The 17755-nt window shown below is 41.5% G+C and overlaps 2 protein-coding genes across 19 annotated transcripts in view; both read left to right on the top strand.

Moving 5' to 3' along the window:
• The window catches only part of LOC115066185 (synaptic vesicle 2-related protein), a 795221-nt gene that overhangs the window by 659528 nt on the left and 117938 nt on the right, over window positions 1–17755 (top strand). Inside the window, exon 8 of one of the 18 annotated variants that reach the window (XM_049451321.1) lies at window positions 2825–3572. The exons of 16 other annotated variants lie outside the window; for them this stretch is intronic. In XM_049451321.1, the coding sequence (XP_049307278.1) occupies window positions 2825–3421 (597 nt within the window). In that variant the 3' untranslated portion in view covers window positions 3422–3572. Of the gene's footprint in view, window positions 1–2824; window positions 3573–8093; window positions 8346–17755 lie in introns of those variants that run through there. One more of the 18 variants, XM_049451328.1, reaches the window with a different exon arrangement.
• Window positions 1–17755, top strand: part of LOC125777152 (uncharacterized) — a 138867-nt gene that overhangs the window by 39958 nt on the left and 81154 nt on the right. The window lies entirely within an intron of this gene.

The following is a 17755-nucleotide window of genomic DNA, read 5'->3' on the forward strand; positions in this document are numbered from 1 at the left end:
AATTGGCAGAAAACACCAAGTCAGAATTTCCTCTGGCAACCGAGATGTTAAAAACGCAAACGTATGTTGACGACATTTTGTCTGGAAGTCACAGTCTTCCACAAGCATACGAATCCTTATCACAGGTTATAAGAGCCCTCAAAACCGCAGGGTTTCCAGTGAAAAAGATTACTGCTAATCATCCCGATATAGTAAAAAATATACCGAAAGAAAACTTGTTGGATACTAATTTCCTTAAATTCGAAAAGGAAAGTACAACAAAGACTCTGGGGATTCAATGGAATGCGATATCTGACCAGTTTTCATACACTACCGAGTCAATATCTGCAGTATCCGCCATTACAAAACGCCAAATTCTATCCTCTGTGGCAAAACTTTTCGACCTCGCAGGATGGCTTTCGCCAATTATGATACAAGCTAAAATCCTGATACAAGAATTATGGCTAGATGGGACCGATTGGGACGAACAAGTAAAACCACTTCGTTTAGAAAAGTGGTCACAGTTCGCGAGCAATCTAAACGATATCTCACAGATACAAATCCCACGGTGGGTAAACTACTCCTCCGAACACAAAGTCGAATTACACGGCTTCTGTGACGCCTCTGAGAAGGCATACTGTGCCACTTTATATGTGCGCACACAAAGCGATAACGCGACCACAAGCCACTTATTAGTAGCTAAAGTTAAGGTGGCTCCTCTAAAAACGCTAAGTCTACCTCGACTTGAGTTCTGTGGCGCCCTACTACTCGCAAAATTGGTTTCCATGGTGCAGACCCACTTAAACCTTAAGAAATAGAGATTGCATCTCTGGTCCGATTCTGAAATCGTTCTAGCCTGGTTGGAAAAACCACCACACGCATGGAAAACGTACATTTCTAATCGTACGTCATAAATACTTGACCTAGTGGGATCAGCCACTTGGCGACACGTAGCCAGTGCTGACAATCCTGCCGATTTAGGTACAAGAGGGTGCAAGCCGCTGCACCTCGCCACCACCACCCTCTGGTGGAATGGCCCCCGATGGTTATTAGAATCTCCCGATTCTTGGCCAAGATCGCCCATGCGCAATATAATTGCCCCAGAAAGTCGAAAAATCGACTGCTTTCACGCAACATTGGATGATAGTGACATCCTTGAGCGATTTTCATCGTTCCCTCGAGCCCTCCGAGTTATCGCCTACATGCTAAAGTTCATAGAGCGACTCAAAAATAAAATTAAGGGAATTCACCCAGACTCTAACCAATGCGATACATTGACGCACCTAGAACTACAAAAGGCAAAGGTCGCACTAATCGCATCCACTCAAATGCGCTACTTCAGCCGCGATATCTCATTATTAAGAGAATCAAAACCCATTGATAAAAGGAGTTCAATCTTGGTTCTTAACCCATTCTTGGACACGAAAGGTCTGCTTCGTGCGAATGGTAGGCTTGCTAACTCAAGCCTGACGTACAACGAACGCCACCCTCTAATTATAGCCACATTACTCCTCAATTATATCCACTTACTCATGCTTCACGCTGAACATCGCCTAATGCAGCATATAGTCCGTCAAGAGTTCTATATTCCCCGACTTAAGCCCCAAATAAAGAAATGCATTTTCATGTGCAAGATCTGCACGATGCACAAGCAGAAGTTACGAACTCAGATTATGGCAGCACTTCCACCGGAACGCTGCAACTTCGCTCTGCCTTTCACAATTACAGGTGTCGACTTTGCTGGGCCTTTTCAGATAAAGGCGTCCATGCTAAGGTCCCCCACTCTAATGAAAGGCTATGTGGCTGTCTTTGTCTGTTTTACGACAAAAGCAGTGCACCTAGAGCTGTGTTCGAATCTGACAAAGGAGGCTTTTCTCGCGGCATTCGCTCGCTTCGTCGGACGACGCGGCTTCCCATCTAAACTGATGAGCGATAATGGTAAAACCTTCATTGGAGCCCAAAGAGCCACTGAAAAGGAGTTTGTGGATTTTATCAAACAAGTCTCACCAGAGATTGTACAAAGGTATGCTCCCCAAGGTATTAACTGGCAATTTATCCCCCCAAGCGCTCCTCATATGGGTGGTTTATGGGAATCAGCAGTAAAAAGCTTTAAATCCCACTTCAAAAAAGTAGCTGGAAACTACAAATTTAATTATGAACAGTTCACCACACTGTTAGTGCGAATTGAAGCCGTTCTCAATTCACGGCCACTCACAACCCTCTCGCAAGATCCCTCTGACTTCACAGCCCTAACACCAGGGCATTTTCTCAAAGGAGCACCCATTCTGGCCACACCTGAGCCAGGCGTGGGGTCGCTATCCTTATTAAATCAATGGGAGAGAATCAAAATTCTCCATCACGATTTCAGCCGCCGATGGAAGGAAGAATATATAAAGGACCTTCATAAAAGGTACAGATGGAAGAGTCCAGAAAAGGCGCCAAAGCTTGGAGATTGTGTCATCATCCATGATGACTGTCTACCCCCTACAGAATGGCGGCTTGGCCGCATTGAAACCCTACACTACGGTTCCGACGGTCATGTACGAGTTGTTGATCTCCGCACTCAAAGCGGTATATTAACAAGACCGCTCGTGAAACTATGTTTTCTACCACACATTGACGAAACCGCAAATAAAGAAAAAACCGCCGATACTATCGTAACGCAAATCAAATAACCAAAACCCGACGTAATAAACCCGCAAATAAAAAAAACTCGCTTAAACTATTTCGAAACCTAATGCAATGGTCGATCTACGTGACGACCCTTTCATGCCACATAACGTGGCACGATCGCCATACACATTTTAATGACACACATTTTAACCACATTCCTCCTCCCACACAGATTACAATGGATGTGGATATGCCAGCAGTGCCAACGCCAACGGTGAGGTCAGCCATAACCGTGCCACGTCCTGGGGCAACTCCAGCGCCTCGAACTCCAGCGGCAACCGCCACTGCTACCGCTCATCGTAGTAGCACGCGACCACTACCACCGTCCTCAGCGTCCATAGCAGAACCTCAGCGCAGCCGATGTCCCCTATGTCGGCGCCCACACCGGCTACAACATTGTAGCATCTTCCGCAGCATGCAGCCCATGCAACGGCAGAAGGTTGCACAAGCTCACGGGCACTGCCTGAATTGCTTAGCAACGGTACACACCACCCAGGAGTGTACATCCATCACCCTATTCCAACTGTGCAATAGGCCGCACCATACCATGCTGCATCGCACCCCAAAACGACCCGTCGCGCGGCAGCTTGCCACGAACCGATCGCAGCAGCCAAGTCGGCATCGAAGGATAGTTGCCCCTCCATCGTCCAGAACAAGGCGAAATGAAGCATCCCCGCGGCGCCAGCAGCATCGTTCATCATACCGCCGCTCCACTGGCCTTAGCAGCGTTGTTGCCACGCTGCAGCAATTACAGCGTCTGCTAGGCTAATATTCGCCTAGGGGGGCCGGGATGGCTAGATGAGTTAGCTTTTCCCTCTGTACGCCCGACACTGAACAACCACACGACAACACACCACACTAACGCGATCCACATGTGAAGACACCACACATCCAGACATCCCACATGAAGACACCACACACTACTACACATGAATATATATCACACATACGAACATCACACCACAACTCTACACTACCCAACAATCAAAACCGACCGTTCGAGAGGACGACCTTCCCTTTTTTACAACGATCTCGCACCGAGCGAACGTGTCACGCAGCGTCAGTTTCCTAAATACCGATTTCGAAGTGCAGTGAATCCAACGATCCGAACAGTGTCTTTAATAAAACAAAACAAACTCAAGCATTAAACTAAACATTAAATTAAACAAAAGGAAACCAAACTGTGTTTATTTTTGCCGGTGAGTTAGCAAGTGCCGAGGTAAGTGGTGGCTAGCAATAGCGATAGAAACAATTGGAAACATTTTTTTATTCACATTCGTATGTAATTATCTATGCGTATTTACATACTTCTTTCTAGTCGTGCAACTACAATAACTCGAGTTAACAGTTGTTAATTCACACGAACATCATTCACTCATCCAACATCCTTCTTGCACAGAATTAATTCACACCAACAGAATGAAATGCTTTGGTAGATCAATTCTACAGAGAGTGGATCGTTACTTGTGAGAGTGCTATGAGTTGAGCGAACTCGTTGTTGTTCTCACTAATGAGACTCGGTCCTTATTTTACCCAAACATGAGAATTCATTTTTACGTTGTATGAGTGAGTGCGAGTTGAAATTTTTGGACAGTGACTGAAAGTTTGTTTTTTGCGTATTCATGCAGCCCTTTAGTTATAGCTCAAACAATTATATACAGAGAAGCAAGCCAAGCCAAGTGTGAGCGATAAGTGATTGTGAGACATATTCACACTCATTATTGTGTAATGTGAGAAGATAATGTTTTTAGTGAGCGCAAGTGTGAGTGAACATTGGGGGTGATTCATGAATATGAGAGTGTATTCATAAGCCAAGTATTCACTGCAGATCACTGATTCCTAAGACCTGGTAGGGACCTGCGTCTCGTAAACGGGACTACGACTTCTTGCTTTGGAAGAACATATACTAAAATTGGACCAATCAGTTACTGATCCTATGACGTCTTTGTACGTTTCGGTAACCTCAATCTTTGAACCAGCTCCCACGCAATTACACTCACCTTTCGGGTCGGGTTGATTATGGCTCGTATTTTGTTCCATTTGTCATCGTGTTTTACTTTGATCATGACTGTCGGTATAAGGGTTGGCTTGGCCAGTAACGTTAGAAGATCTTTGTGTTTGTGCTGATGCTGCGGGTCACGGTGAGTGATCGCACGGTGAATGTAGGGCTGCTTTGTCGGCTGCAAATTGGTTCTATACTGGTTTGAGGGGCCATGTCACTATAAAGAAATAAGATTAATTATTTGGTAATTGGGCGGGTAACTACCATATCGTTGACCTCTATGTTGCGTTGGGGGTATTTCCATATATATTTTTTGTGGTATTCTTTCAGATATTCTTCTTTCATCGTTTGCAAAAATGTTGATAGAGTGTCTTCAGTTTTTTTCATCTTTGTACGATGCTTAGATGTGCATATTTTAAGTTGGGTTCTGCTGGGATTAGTAAAAGGGTACCTATTAAGAAATGGCCTGGAGTTAAAGGTTCTAAATTCATGGAGTCTTCACTTAATAAGCTTAAAGGGCGCGAATCAAGCAGCTTTCGATTCGGGTTAGAAGGGTAGCTAATTCTTTCAAAGTGAATTTATGGGTCTGAGATACCTTTTTTAAGAGGTTTTTTAAGCTTTTCAGTCTACCCATCCATCCATGTGGATCTGGAGGATTAAATTTCCAGTTGATGTTTCACTAGTTGTTACTTGAGTTTTTAATGACTTCATGGATTCTCTCCGATGTTTGATTAAAACTTTAGACGCTCCCATGAAATTAGTACCATTGTCCGAATAAAGATCGACGGTACGTCCGCGCCTGGAAAAGAAACGTGCGAATGCGGCCATGATAGCGTTGGTGGTGAGATCTCTTACTGGCTCCAGATGTATTGCTTTAGTTCCAAAATAAACAAATACGCATACATAACCTTTTGTGATCAAACAGTCTCTGCCGGTGTAATTTTTTAAGTCGTAAGGACAGGCGAAATCGATACCTGTTGCAGCGAATGGACGGGTTAAAGTGGTACGTTCCGTAGTGCTGCTATAACCTGAGTAATCTGACCCTGTTGATGAGGGTTTTCAGCTTTGGTGTCCAAAATTCAGAGCTCATGAGTCGTAAGTTGTTATTAAATGGGTAAATTTGGTGAGTACTTTGGCTAATCGACTGCTATACAGTAATATAATCGGATAACGCTCGTTGTATGATAATGCGGCAGAATTGCTCAACCGACCATTAACTTGCATTATTACTTTGGGATCGATTAAAGGGTTTAGGGTCAAAATTGTACTTTGTTTGGGTGTGCTGGTTTTTTGGGTCAAAGCTTCATACTCTTCCTGGAAATGCTTCTTTTGGGATAAAATAATTAGCTTCGTAAGGTAGTGTTGAACTCTTCTGGAGTTATTTCCATCCTTGTATGCCTGTTGTGATTTATTGGATGACGCATTCGAGCAGAATCTGAACCAACATGCTACAACTCGAATGGCTTTGGGTAGGGTGAAAATCTATCCAGCATATCCTGTTGTGGTGTGTTCACAAAGGTCTTGATTGACCGGTGTTCCAGTGTTGTATCGATTTATTTTTTGGTAACTGGCCAATGTTTCGGGTCGAGTGTTAGCCATTGGGGTCCGTGCCATCAGAGGACATTATTAACCATTTCCAGAGGTGTGCTTCCGCCAGAAGTTAGATCTGCCGGATTGTCTTGACTTTCAGCGTGAGCCCAATTTTTGGTTCCAAACTTTTTTGCGATTTTGACAATTCGATGGGATACACAGATTGTCCATGTGCATGGGGATTTGCTAAGCCATGATAGAACAATTGTGAAATCCGTCTAATGGTGAGTACGTTATTGAGTAATACTTAGTTGGGGTATGGTGGCAGATAATACGTTTTCGTGTTATCTGCGGGGTTGTACTCTATTTTGGTCATATGACCGAGTTCCAAATACTTGTTGATGGTCTTGTCGTATTCCGTTTTTATTTCGGGGTTTCTCGGTAATGATTTTTCATTTCTAAGAAATTGAGCTAGAGCCATGTACCTTCAGTTGTCCTAGTCTATATTTTCTGGGGTTTTAAAGGGTAATGTTACCACATAGCGCCCATTTTAGTTTCTGCGTGTTGAATTTTTAAAAATTCGCTCACAATTATATCTGAAGTTGAGGGTAGAGTCTGTCTTGGAACTTCTTCAATTTCCCAAAATTGTGTGAGCAACTTGTCTGGGGTCATCTTATTGAAAAATGACAATATTGAGAATGAGAAGGGTTTTTCTGGTATGTTGGATAGAATCCAACCGAATTCTGTAGGATTCTAGTACATTTCTCCGTACACCACTGAGAATTATTTGTGGGTCCGATCAAGATGTCGACAGGTCAGGGTATATAAAAGTGAGGATCAGCTAAACTAAAACTGAAATCTGTATTAGAAATGATCGAATTAAGTGAGTGAGTGGGTAAATTATCGGTTAAACTTTTTAAGATAAAGTTGTTGTTATCTTTAACTCCTTTCTTATAAGTCCACAAATTTTTGTAGGTGTTGCCGAAACGGTGTTGTTCAATTCAGTCTCTTGAGCATTTTTCTTGAACGTTGGTGTATCCAATTTTCTCTGAAATTTCCCTGAAATGAAGGTGGCTTCTGACCCGGAGTCTACTAGTGCTCGAGCTGTGAATAATTGCCCTTTATATAGAACTTGGACTATAGCAGTACCTAACAAAATCTGCTTCCCACTAAAGTTTTGTGGGTCTTGGGTTTTATTTTTAGTGGACTGTAAGAGGATTGTGCAAGCTTGCGGATTTGTATTGGTTTTAAGGGTTTAGGAGGTACTACTGGTGTTTGGGTCAAGAGGCGGGCTGGATGCTCTTGATTTTTGCGAGGGGGTGTTGTGTTTCTGAAACTGTGAGATAATGCAAAACAATTGAAATAATAATCATTATTTTTTATTTATATTCGGGTTAGTCGGGTCTCAACATTTATTTGTAAAAACTTTGGGCATTCTCGAATGGAATGTTGTGTTCTACATAATTTACAACTTTCAATGTCTTGAAGTTTTTTCGAAAAGTTGTTGCCTCTAACTGGGTGTTCACTAGCGTCTGAAAAATTCAGGGTCAAATTTCCGGAAACAATAGCGTGAAATGTGTTGAATTTCCCGTCTTTTCCTTTTCTATAGGTTCCACCGTCGGATTGGGTCACTAGAATAGGGTCAGTTAGGTTTCCTACTGCTTCCAAAGATGTATATCCATGGGTGAGAAACGCTGCTTAAGCTTTTTGTTTTAAAACCGGGTCGTAACAATTAATTAAATTAAAATGAAACAAACAAAAAATGTTAAACATTTTTCTTTATTTCAATTAGCGAATTAGCAAAGAATTTATTTTTTTGTTTTATTTGTTTATTTTGTAGCGTATATGAGAGGTGAAATTTCGATGAACGAAAAGTTTCTTAATGGGTCTTTTGAAATTTTTCCTACAGGGTCTATCTGTTGCTTGCTTACACTGCACTAGCAGTCAACGTTATAGGCTAGTTAGTGAACAACGCAGAATCGTGGGTCGTATCAGCTGGCACGACCTATCTTATGGGCGCGCAATGTAACTGAACAGTGAAAAACGCTACTCCCTTCTCTCTGACGTGACGATGACGTGAGAATCTGCGACATTTGGATTTTTGCCGTCGGAAACGTCTCAGCTGATTGCTCTCTCACAACGCAAGGTTGCCAACATCGATATACTGCAGTAATTATCAACTTTTATAATTCAATCTGTTCAATATGTTTGAAATTTTCTTAAAATAACTCAAAATCAGAGTCGAATGCTATTATTTATAAATATATAAACTATTTTTAATAGTTTGCTTTTAGTTTTGATATTTTATATTGTAAAAAATTGTAATTGAAAACAAAGATGTGCTCAAAACTATATATGCGTATTGGGCAATGGCAACATTGTTCAAATGAAAACAAAGCAAAGATGGCTGATTTCTGCGTTTTTACCACGTTTTTGACTGTGCACACATTTTGCCGATAAGGAAGGAAAGGGAAGGAAGGGAGTAGCGTTTTTCAGTGGCTAGCCTTTTAGTTTGTTGTTAGCTGAGCGGGTAATGCAATTAAACATATGTAAGTGTAGGTAGGAGTGGGTGCCGAAGCAACACTACTGGCTCTCAAAAAATATTTTCGTATGTATGTATATGAAAGGTAAAGTGCAAAGGGAAATATGGCAATAACAAATTTTGGAAATACTTTGTGCTTAATACCGTTTAAAAGGGGCCATACACGACACACATGTGCGCTCGATCTGTATGAAATCGTTTCGCCATACACGACATACAAGTACAAATCTATTATATTGTATTTTGCGTTCGTTCTTCACACAGTGAACATGTGCGACAGGCAAGCCAAACGTTTCATGGAATTTATTTATAATGCAGCACTTTTATCTATTTCTTTGTATTTCGTTAATAAGTTATTCCAACTTTTATTTTTTTCAATTTTAATTTTATATTTATCACGTTTGCCAATTCATTTTTTATAAGATCAATAAATTATGATACGAAATCTTTATTAAGGGGGGAGCCTGCTTTAGAAGCTTCAAACAATCGTTTTATTTCTGCTTAAATCTCTTTAAAAATTATCTAAGAATATGTCTACACTATAACAGTTTACTCTTAGCACTGATTTTTTTACGTTGGCGCTGCCACGGCTTATATAGCCACGCACTTCTCGCTGATGCCGACGTGTCCTTCTAGAATATTGCGTCTGGAAATTACTAGAACATAATGCTATACAGCGCCAGACGCAACTATTGTTCAGACAAGCAGACAGCCACGGCGCCAGACTCAGCAACCGCCCAAGCAGACAGCCGCGGCGCCAGACGCAGCATTTGTTTAATAGACAAGCAGACAGCTGCGGCGCCAGATGTCTATTGTTTCAACAAGCAGACAGCCGCGGCGCCAGATGTCTACAACAAGACAAATGCTATTCCATATACCTACAGCTATAATAAGGGATGCTTATAGCAATACAAATACAACTTAATACTACTTTTGTAACACTGCCCTCCACTAAAGCCTAATCGTCCCGATTAGGCACAAATCCTCTTGAACCAAATGGGGCGAGCCTCTCCAAATGTACTACTTTCATTTTACATTGTGCTTTTCCATTTCTTTGTATGCGGTATACCACGTCATTAAGTCGTTTCATCACCATATAGGGTCCTTCCCAGGCTGTCTGCAGTTTCGGGGACTAGCCTTTCTTTCGAAGTGGATTGTACAACAGGACCAGATCACTTTCTTCTAAACCTTTTGAATTGCCGCTTGATCGAACCGGTCCTTCATCTTATTGCTCATCAGATGCGTATGCTGTCTTACCATTAGATGCAATTCATTCATTTCTTCCTTTAAGGCAGAACAATAATCTCCATAATTTCTTACAGCTGTAGGATTCGTTCCAAACTTAAGATCAGCAGGGAGTCGCAGATCAGATCCGAAAATAATCTTTGCTGGCGTGTAACCAGTTGTCTCGTGCTTCGCTGAACGATACGCCAGCAGGAACATCTGGATGCACTTGTCCCAATTCCGTTGATCTTTATCAACGATTTTCCGCAGATGTTCTTCGAGCGTTCGGTTGAATCTCTCTACCATCCCATCTGATTGTGGGTGTAACGCTGTTGTCCGTGTCTTGTGGATGCCCAGTAATGTACAGACTTCTTGGAAAATGGAAGATTCGAAATTCCTGCCTTGATCTGAGTGTAATTCGACGGGCACTCCGAACCTTGTTATCCAATTTTCTACAAACGCTTCGGCTACTGTCCTCGCTTCTTGGTTTGGTAAGGCATATACTTCTGGCCATTTACTGAAATAGTCCATGACAACCAGTAGATATTTGTTTCCGGCCGTACTGGTTGGGAACGGACCTGCAACATCCATTGCGACTCGTTCAAATGGTGATCCCATGTTGTACTGTTGTAGCCTACCGCGACTTTTGGCTTTAGGACCTTTAGCTGCCATGCACTCTACGCAATTACTTATCCATTCTGCTGTGGAATCTCGACAACCGATCCAGTAGAACCGTTGATTAATCTTCTCTATAGTTTTTGTAATTCCAAGGTGCTCTCCACTAGGTCCATTGTGATATTCTTTCAATACTTTCGGGATCATGGACTTCGGTACTATGATCAGCAGACGAGACTGTTTGCCATCTTCGCTTTCTCAGGTACGATGAAGGTATCCATTAACGAGGTTTATGCTGTTCCATTGGGTCCAATATGCTTTTGCAGTTGGACTCTTATTTGTTCCTTTGGTGGTCGTACCCCATTTTCTTTGGCCATTACCAGCTTTGCAAGATCAGTTTCCTCCAGCTGATTGATTCTGATGCGGTGAGGAGTCCAATCATCTTCAGGTTCTATATTCAGTAATCGCACGTCGATTATACCTTCTTTTCCTTCTGATTTGGAGCAATGTTTACATTCCAGTGGACAAGGGCGACGTGATAATGCAACCGCATTTTTGTGGTGAATCCTCTTTCGATGTTCCGTTTCGAAGTCGTAATTCTGTAATCTTTCGATCCATCGTGCAATTTGGCCTTCCGGATTCTGAAACTGTAATAACCATTTTAATGCTGCATGATCAGTCCTCAGCAAGAATTGTTGTCCATACAAATACTTGTGGAAATGTTTTACACATTCCACCACAGCTAGTAGTTCTTTTCGCGTCACACAGTAGTTTTTCTCTGGTTTCCCGAGCACTCTGCTGTAATACCCAATTACTCTTTCTTGCCCGTCGATGAGCTGAGACAGGACACCTCCAATTCCATAAGCACTCGCATCTGTATCCAGGATGAATTTCTTTCCAGGTATTGGATAAGCCAACGTCGCCGCCGTACAAAGTAGTTCTTTAAGCTGCTCAAACGCTTTTTCTTGTTCCAACTGCCATACAAACGGGCGATTCTTCTTTGTTGAATCATGTAAACTTCTAGCCACGTTCGCAAATCCAAGTACAAAACGGCGGTAATACGTGCATAAGCCAAGGAAGCTGCGGAGTTCATGTATGTTGGCGGGTTGAGGCCAATCTTTAACTGCTTTTATTTTTCCTTCCTCGGTGTGAATCCCCTCAGTTGACACTTTATGTCCGAGATATGTGACCTGCTTCTTCCATAATGAACACTTTTTGGGATTCAAGCGTAATCCGGCTGATGCTATTCGCTGAAAGACTTCTTCTAGATTTTTCAAATGATCGTCAAAACTTTTTCCCATGATGATAATGTCATCAAGATACACCAAACATGTCTTCCAGTTGAGTCCTTTTAACACATGTTCAATCAGTCGCTCAAACGTTGCAGGCGCATTACATAACCCAAATGGCATCACAGAGAATTCCCATAGCCCGTCGCCCATACTGAAAGCGGTCTTTTCACGGTCACATTCATCAATCTCGACTTGCCAATATCCACTTTGTAGATCTAATGTAGAAAACCATTTCGCTCCAGACAAGGAGTCTAATGTATCGTCGATTCTCGGTAGAGGATAACTGTCTTTCTTTGTGACATCATTCAACTTCCTATAATCTACGCAGAAACGGGTGCTACCATCTTTCTTTTTAACTAAGACGATAGGTGAGCTCCATGGACTTATTTAAGGTTCGATTACACCGTTTTTGTGCATGTCTTCAATAATTTTGTTAGCATCCTCACGTTTTGCTAATGGAACCCTACGCGGAGCTTGTCGGATTGGTTTAGCGTCTCCAGTATTTATGCGAGGTTTGACAATGCCGGTTCTTCCTGTGTTGTTTCCTTCGTTTGCAAATATGGATGCGTATTTTTCTAATAGTTTTTTTGCTTTTAATTTTTCATTTCCATGCAGTTCGTTCAGCAAATTGTTTAGGAGTGTAGGACTTATCTGCTGTGGCTCAATAGTAGGTTTCTGTTGTGACCGTTCGCATCGTGCTATTGCACTTATATTCTGGCACTGTCCAATTACCGCTCCTTTCTTCAGACTTATAGGCGTGTTGAATTCATTCACTACTCTGACCGGAATGGTGGCGTCTTCTCTAGTTTTCACAAGCGTTCTTCCTACCAATATGGGTGTATCTATTTTTGTTGGTTCAACAATCCACAATTCTTCAGTCCCACCTCCTCCATTCACTTTAGCCCATACAATCGCCTCAGATTTTGGTGGAATACTCTGATTATCATCAACAATCACCCTCTTACTTTTAACGTTGGTCATATATCCGATGTTTATAGGCATCTCCATGTTCTGGCAAAACAGCATTTGCTTGTTTAAATCCAAAGTAACCCCGTGATCAATCATGAAATCTACTCCCATTATAATTTCATCCGTGATTTCTGCTACGATGAAGGTGTGATTAACTTCCAGGGTACCAATCATCACTTTGCAAAACACTTTTCCCGCGACAGCTGCTTCCTCCCCGGTGGCCGTTCGAAGCTTGCAACCGACTAATGGTTCAACCGTTCCTCTTACCACATCCGGTCGGATAATTGAATGTGTGGCACCAGTATCCAAAGTAAGCGTTGACAGTCGTCCATTTACGATGCCGTTGATAGTAAGATTGTTGTCATGGCGACCTATTTGTGATATCGAGATGGCGGGGCAAATAGTTGTTGGAACCAGCTCACGCCCCTTTGAACTGTTCCGTTTTAGTTTAACGACTTGTGAGATGTGGATGCTCCGTCCTCGTTATTTGTTGGTTGTTTCCGTTTTGATGGGTTTACTTTTATATTGCAACTAGCTGACCCGGCAAACAAACTTCGTTCTGCCCAAAATAGATTTTTTTTTTTCATTTCAAAAATTACACCGGTAATAATTTGACAATATTTTTTCAAATTTTATTCGGAAGTGAATTGCCAGAACCTGCCTGATAAACATTTTTTTCGAGGGTATATTAATGCTTTTTTAATTTAATTGCTTGAAAAATGCTACTCTTTTTAATAATGCTGACACATCGCGTCCAGGATTTGTTGACAATTTAATAAAATTAAGTTTGTACTATTCTCATTCAATTTTATTAGTTTTAATCGAGTCTCGGAAATATATAATTTTAGTACATATTTAGTTTAGGGCTGCCCGGTACACGATATTTTTGTTTTTTCTGTTCCGCGGCGTAAATAAACAGTGAGGAAGGTTTTCCAACACGCCACACAGAGCTGGCCATGTGAAAAGCAAGACATTTCTAAATTTATGCCGCATACTTCCAGAGACTGCCTTTGTGACTTGTTTATTGTCATCGCAAATGCAAGTTTCACTGGGAACTGCAAACGTCTGCATTGGAATGGCAAATCTGTTGAAGTTAATGGAATTCGGGGAAGTAAGCATTCCTCTCCCTTGAACGGGACTTTCAAAATGCTTGCCACTATTAAATTGTCCATTAGCTTGGTCACAATCAGTGGAGTACCATTGCACAGTTTGGGAGCATGAAGATTCCGTAGCATAATAACTACAGACCCAACTTTGAGACGCAAATTATGAGGCGGCATTCCAGGCGGCATCAAAGAGTTTAAGAACTCCACTGGGTAATTTACTACCTCGTCTTCATTTTCAACGCGATCGATTGATTTATATGACCGCAGATCTCCCGGAATTTGATTATGAATTGTCCAATTCAAGTCGCTGATATCCATATTTTTTGCTGCTAAAATTGCGCGCGTGCTAAACCAATCGCAGTTACCATAATTTTAAGCAATATTTGGATATACACTACTGGATAGTTCATATTTATTAGATGTGAATTGGCAAATCGTAGTTGGAATCGATATTAATCCACTGCAAGGATCTATCGGAACTTGTCCATTTCCGATTCGCAGCAGCTCTTTTGAAAAGACCTCCACAGTTCTATCGTTTTGCACCAAAACTCGCATATTCATGGTCAATGAAACCTCCACAAATGCGATGACTTCAGACATGCGTTTAGCTCATCCGCCGCTGTTGATTTTGGAATCACGGGAAGTGTTTGTCTAAAGTCGCCCGACAGTAATATCATCACTCCTCCAAAGCAACGATTATTGTTGCGCAAATCTGTCAGTGTTCGGTCGAGTGCTTCTAATGATCGTTTGTGGGCCATTGTGCAATCCCTCATGATTAACTTACATTTTTTTAAAACTTGTGCCATTGCTGATTGCTTTGAAATATAGCAAACAGGACTTTCGTGTATTTGCAAGTTTAATGGAAGCTTTAATGTTGAATATGCCGTTCTTCCACCTTCTAACAGTCTTGCAGCAATCCCGGTAGATGCAAGAGCTAATGCAATACCACCTTGACCACGTATTGCTGCTAGTATTAAAGACAATAGGAACGTTTTGCCAGTCCCGCCGGGCGTATCGAGGAAAAATATGCCACCGTTTCCACTATCTACAGCATTTATTAGCTGATTGTACGCACTGCTTTGCTGTTCATTCAACAGTGGAACAATTGTTTGTACTTGTTGTTGTAAGTGAGTTATATTGTAAGCACGCTCGCGTTCCAATTCGCGACTCACTAAATCCCTTGTTTGACGACTTGGTGCCGGCATATGAACTTCAATCAATAGTTTTCTACTCATAAGTAAACATAAATCTTCAATAAGGACTAATGCTTCATTGTAGATGTCAGCGTTCATTTGTAAGTCGACATTTCTCGTCGCTAATCGCAGGCGATGCAAAATATCTTCTGTCATGTCATTTTTGTACGTATCCCATAATAGACGCGGGTTTGAAGGCTGACATGTCGAAATTATAATAGCGAAAAGTTTACGAACTGCAGTGGCTGGTGAAGAAGCTATTGCATCCGCTAACGTTTGATTCCAGTGACTGTCGGTTCAAGCAATTGCAATTGTTGACATGCTTCTCGAAATGTTTCACAAATGGTACCATCTACAGTCCTCAATGATTCAAATGAAGTTGAACCGCGTACATTAATCAAAAGCAAAGGTAGGTAAAAGCAATCATCGTTCCTTGGATGGATTGTGTAAATTCTTCCCAATGCATTAGTTGAAAAAACACCTGGATAACCATCTACCGTATGGCCATGTATTATACCGAGGCATCTCCGAGTAAAGCAATGTTGTCGCGAACGGATCACTGGCGCATGTTGCAAAGAAACTTGTTGAAGTGGTTGCTGGTGGTATTTCCGTTCGCTGTACTATGTTCTCTGCGTTGAAATAAACTCGCTGGCCATTCTCCAAATGAGCTGCCAGATGCACAACAGTAGGATGGCGTTCATGAATTGCAAATGAAAATATTCTCCAGATTGCTTCATTGCAGTTCAAATATCTGCCCATTTGAAATTTGATAATTTCATCTCGTTCAACGCCAATAACCGCCATATCGCTTCCTTTGGTGACATATTTGCAAACATACTTAATTGATTTTATTGAACTGCAATACTCAACATTTATATGTGTTTTGAATGCCTTAGACAAAATTGGCGAATAGGGAACGATCCATGTGTTATCAACCACGAAATTCTTTCCTTTCAATTGAGTGATGAATGTTCTGCCATTGTCAGCGGGTGAGCGACGCCGATAGAGAGGGTATCCGTCGTTTCCAGTTTGAGTTTCCGAAATAAAAGCACGGGGATAGCGTTTTTTGCATTTACTGTCCGACATACAAACCGAAGATGGATCGTGTTCTCCGCATGGTCCATGAACCATATTGGCCATCACCACTTCGTGCAACTCTAGATCTATTTCAACATCAGGAATTTCGGCGGAAATGATGTCATCAATTTGGTCAGGTGTAATTTTCTCCACCATCCAAAGAAGAATGTGTGCGTGGGGCAAACCTCTCTTCCGCCACTCCACTGAGTACATCCAGCATCGAACAGTGCCATATACACGTTGTTTCGTAAAAACATCTGAGTTTTTGTTTAAACACGCGTGCTGTAACGTCGTGGCGATCGCTTGGTGATTGACCGGGATGCAATAGATTCGTAATGTCTGGCCATTTTGGATTGCAACTAAATGTAACAAACAAATCCGGCCGTCTATAATTGCGCACGTAAGTCATAGCATCCTGGGAGTACTCATGCATGTGTCTAAGACTGCCAATGTATGTCGATGGCAAAATATAAAGTCGACCAATATCTGTAATATCCGCATCACCATTCATTGTATCTCTTAAGTGAATATACTCTTCAGATCGCAACTTCGACTGATTATATCGCATGTAATTAAGTCGTTCTGTCTCAACTTTAACGTACATGTCAACTGCATACTGTTGAAATAACCGTCCATATCTCAGTAAGTGGTTGTCATAGTTTTGGCGAATCATCATTCGATATGCGTAAAACTTCATTGAACTGACTTTTTTATTTGTCTCGATACCTAAAAGCTTAAATTATCTATATGAAGTAGCAAACAAAATTTTTTTTTTACTGACCATTCACCGGATTTATCATCTTATGTCCTAAGTGATATCCGTCTACACCACGGCAGAACATGACCAGATATTGCATTGCGTCGTAAGACCGATGTGTCTCACTTATCCGTTTTAGTGTGTTTTGATTTCTTCGTTTGATAACAATATCACGCGACTGGAAATTTTCTCCAACAACAACAACTGATATTTCGCTAACTGTAGGTGCATTATATTGTCTTTCATGTGTCCCTGTTGGTCTTTTGTCCGATTGTATGATTATACTATGATCGTCTGTTGGCATACGTTCCAACGAAATCGTAAACAGTTTAATGAGGCCATTGTGTTCGTGTAACATTTACTGCAATTGTTCGATTATTTCTCTTTTCGTTGTATTGAAGATAGCACAACGCCGATTTACTTCATCATGTGAATCTCCCAGAAAGTAAATTTGGAGATATTTGTATTCTTGATCTGGATGCGGCAACAGCGATCCAGCGAGATGAAAAATTTGCCCATGAACCTGTATAATTGGAGGAAAGCTCTGTAGTTCCTGTCGAACATTGTTTGGCAAAAATACCTTAAACGTTAGATTGTAGTTTTGTTCATTTACAATTTCACCGCCAAACGACGTCATTTGAAAACAATCGTTGTACGTTTACATCTGACCGATTTGAACAGATGCGCTATATTGATGATTTGGATCATATCAAAAACCTGCCCGTTCAATGTTCACAAAAGAAAGATGTTGCCGCTGTTGTCGTCGAATAATCGCATGTTGTGATCTTACTTCATC

The sequence above is a fragment of the Bactrocera dorsalis genome, chromosome 3 (genome assembly GCF_023373825.1).
Source record: "Bactrocera dorsalis isolate Fly_Bdor chromosome 3, ASM2337382v1, whole genome shotgun sequence".
Taxonomy (NCBI): Eukaryota; Metazoa; Arthropoda; class Insecta; order Diptera; family Tephritidae; genus Bactrocera; species Bactrocera dorsalis.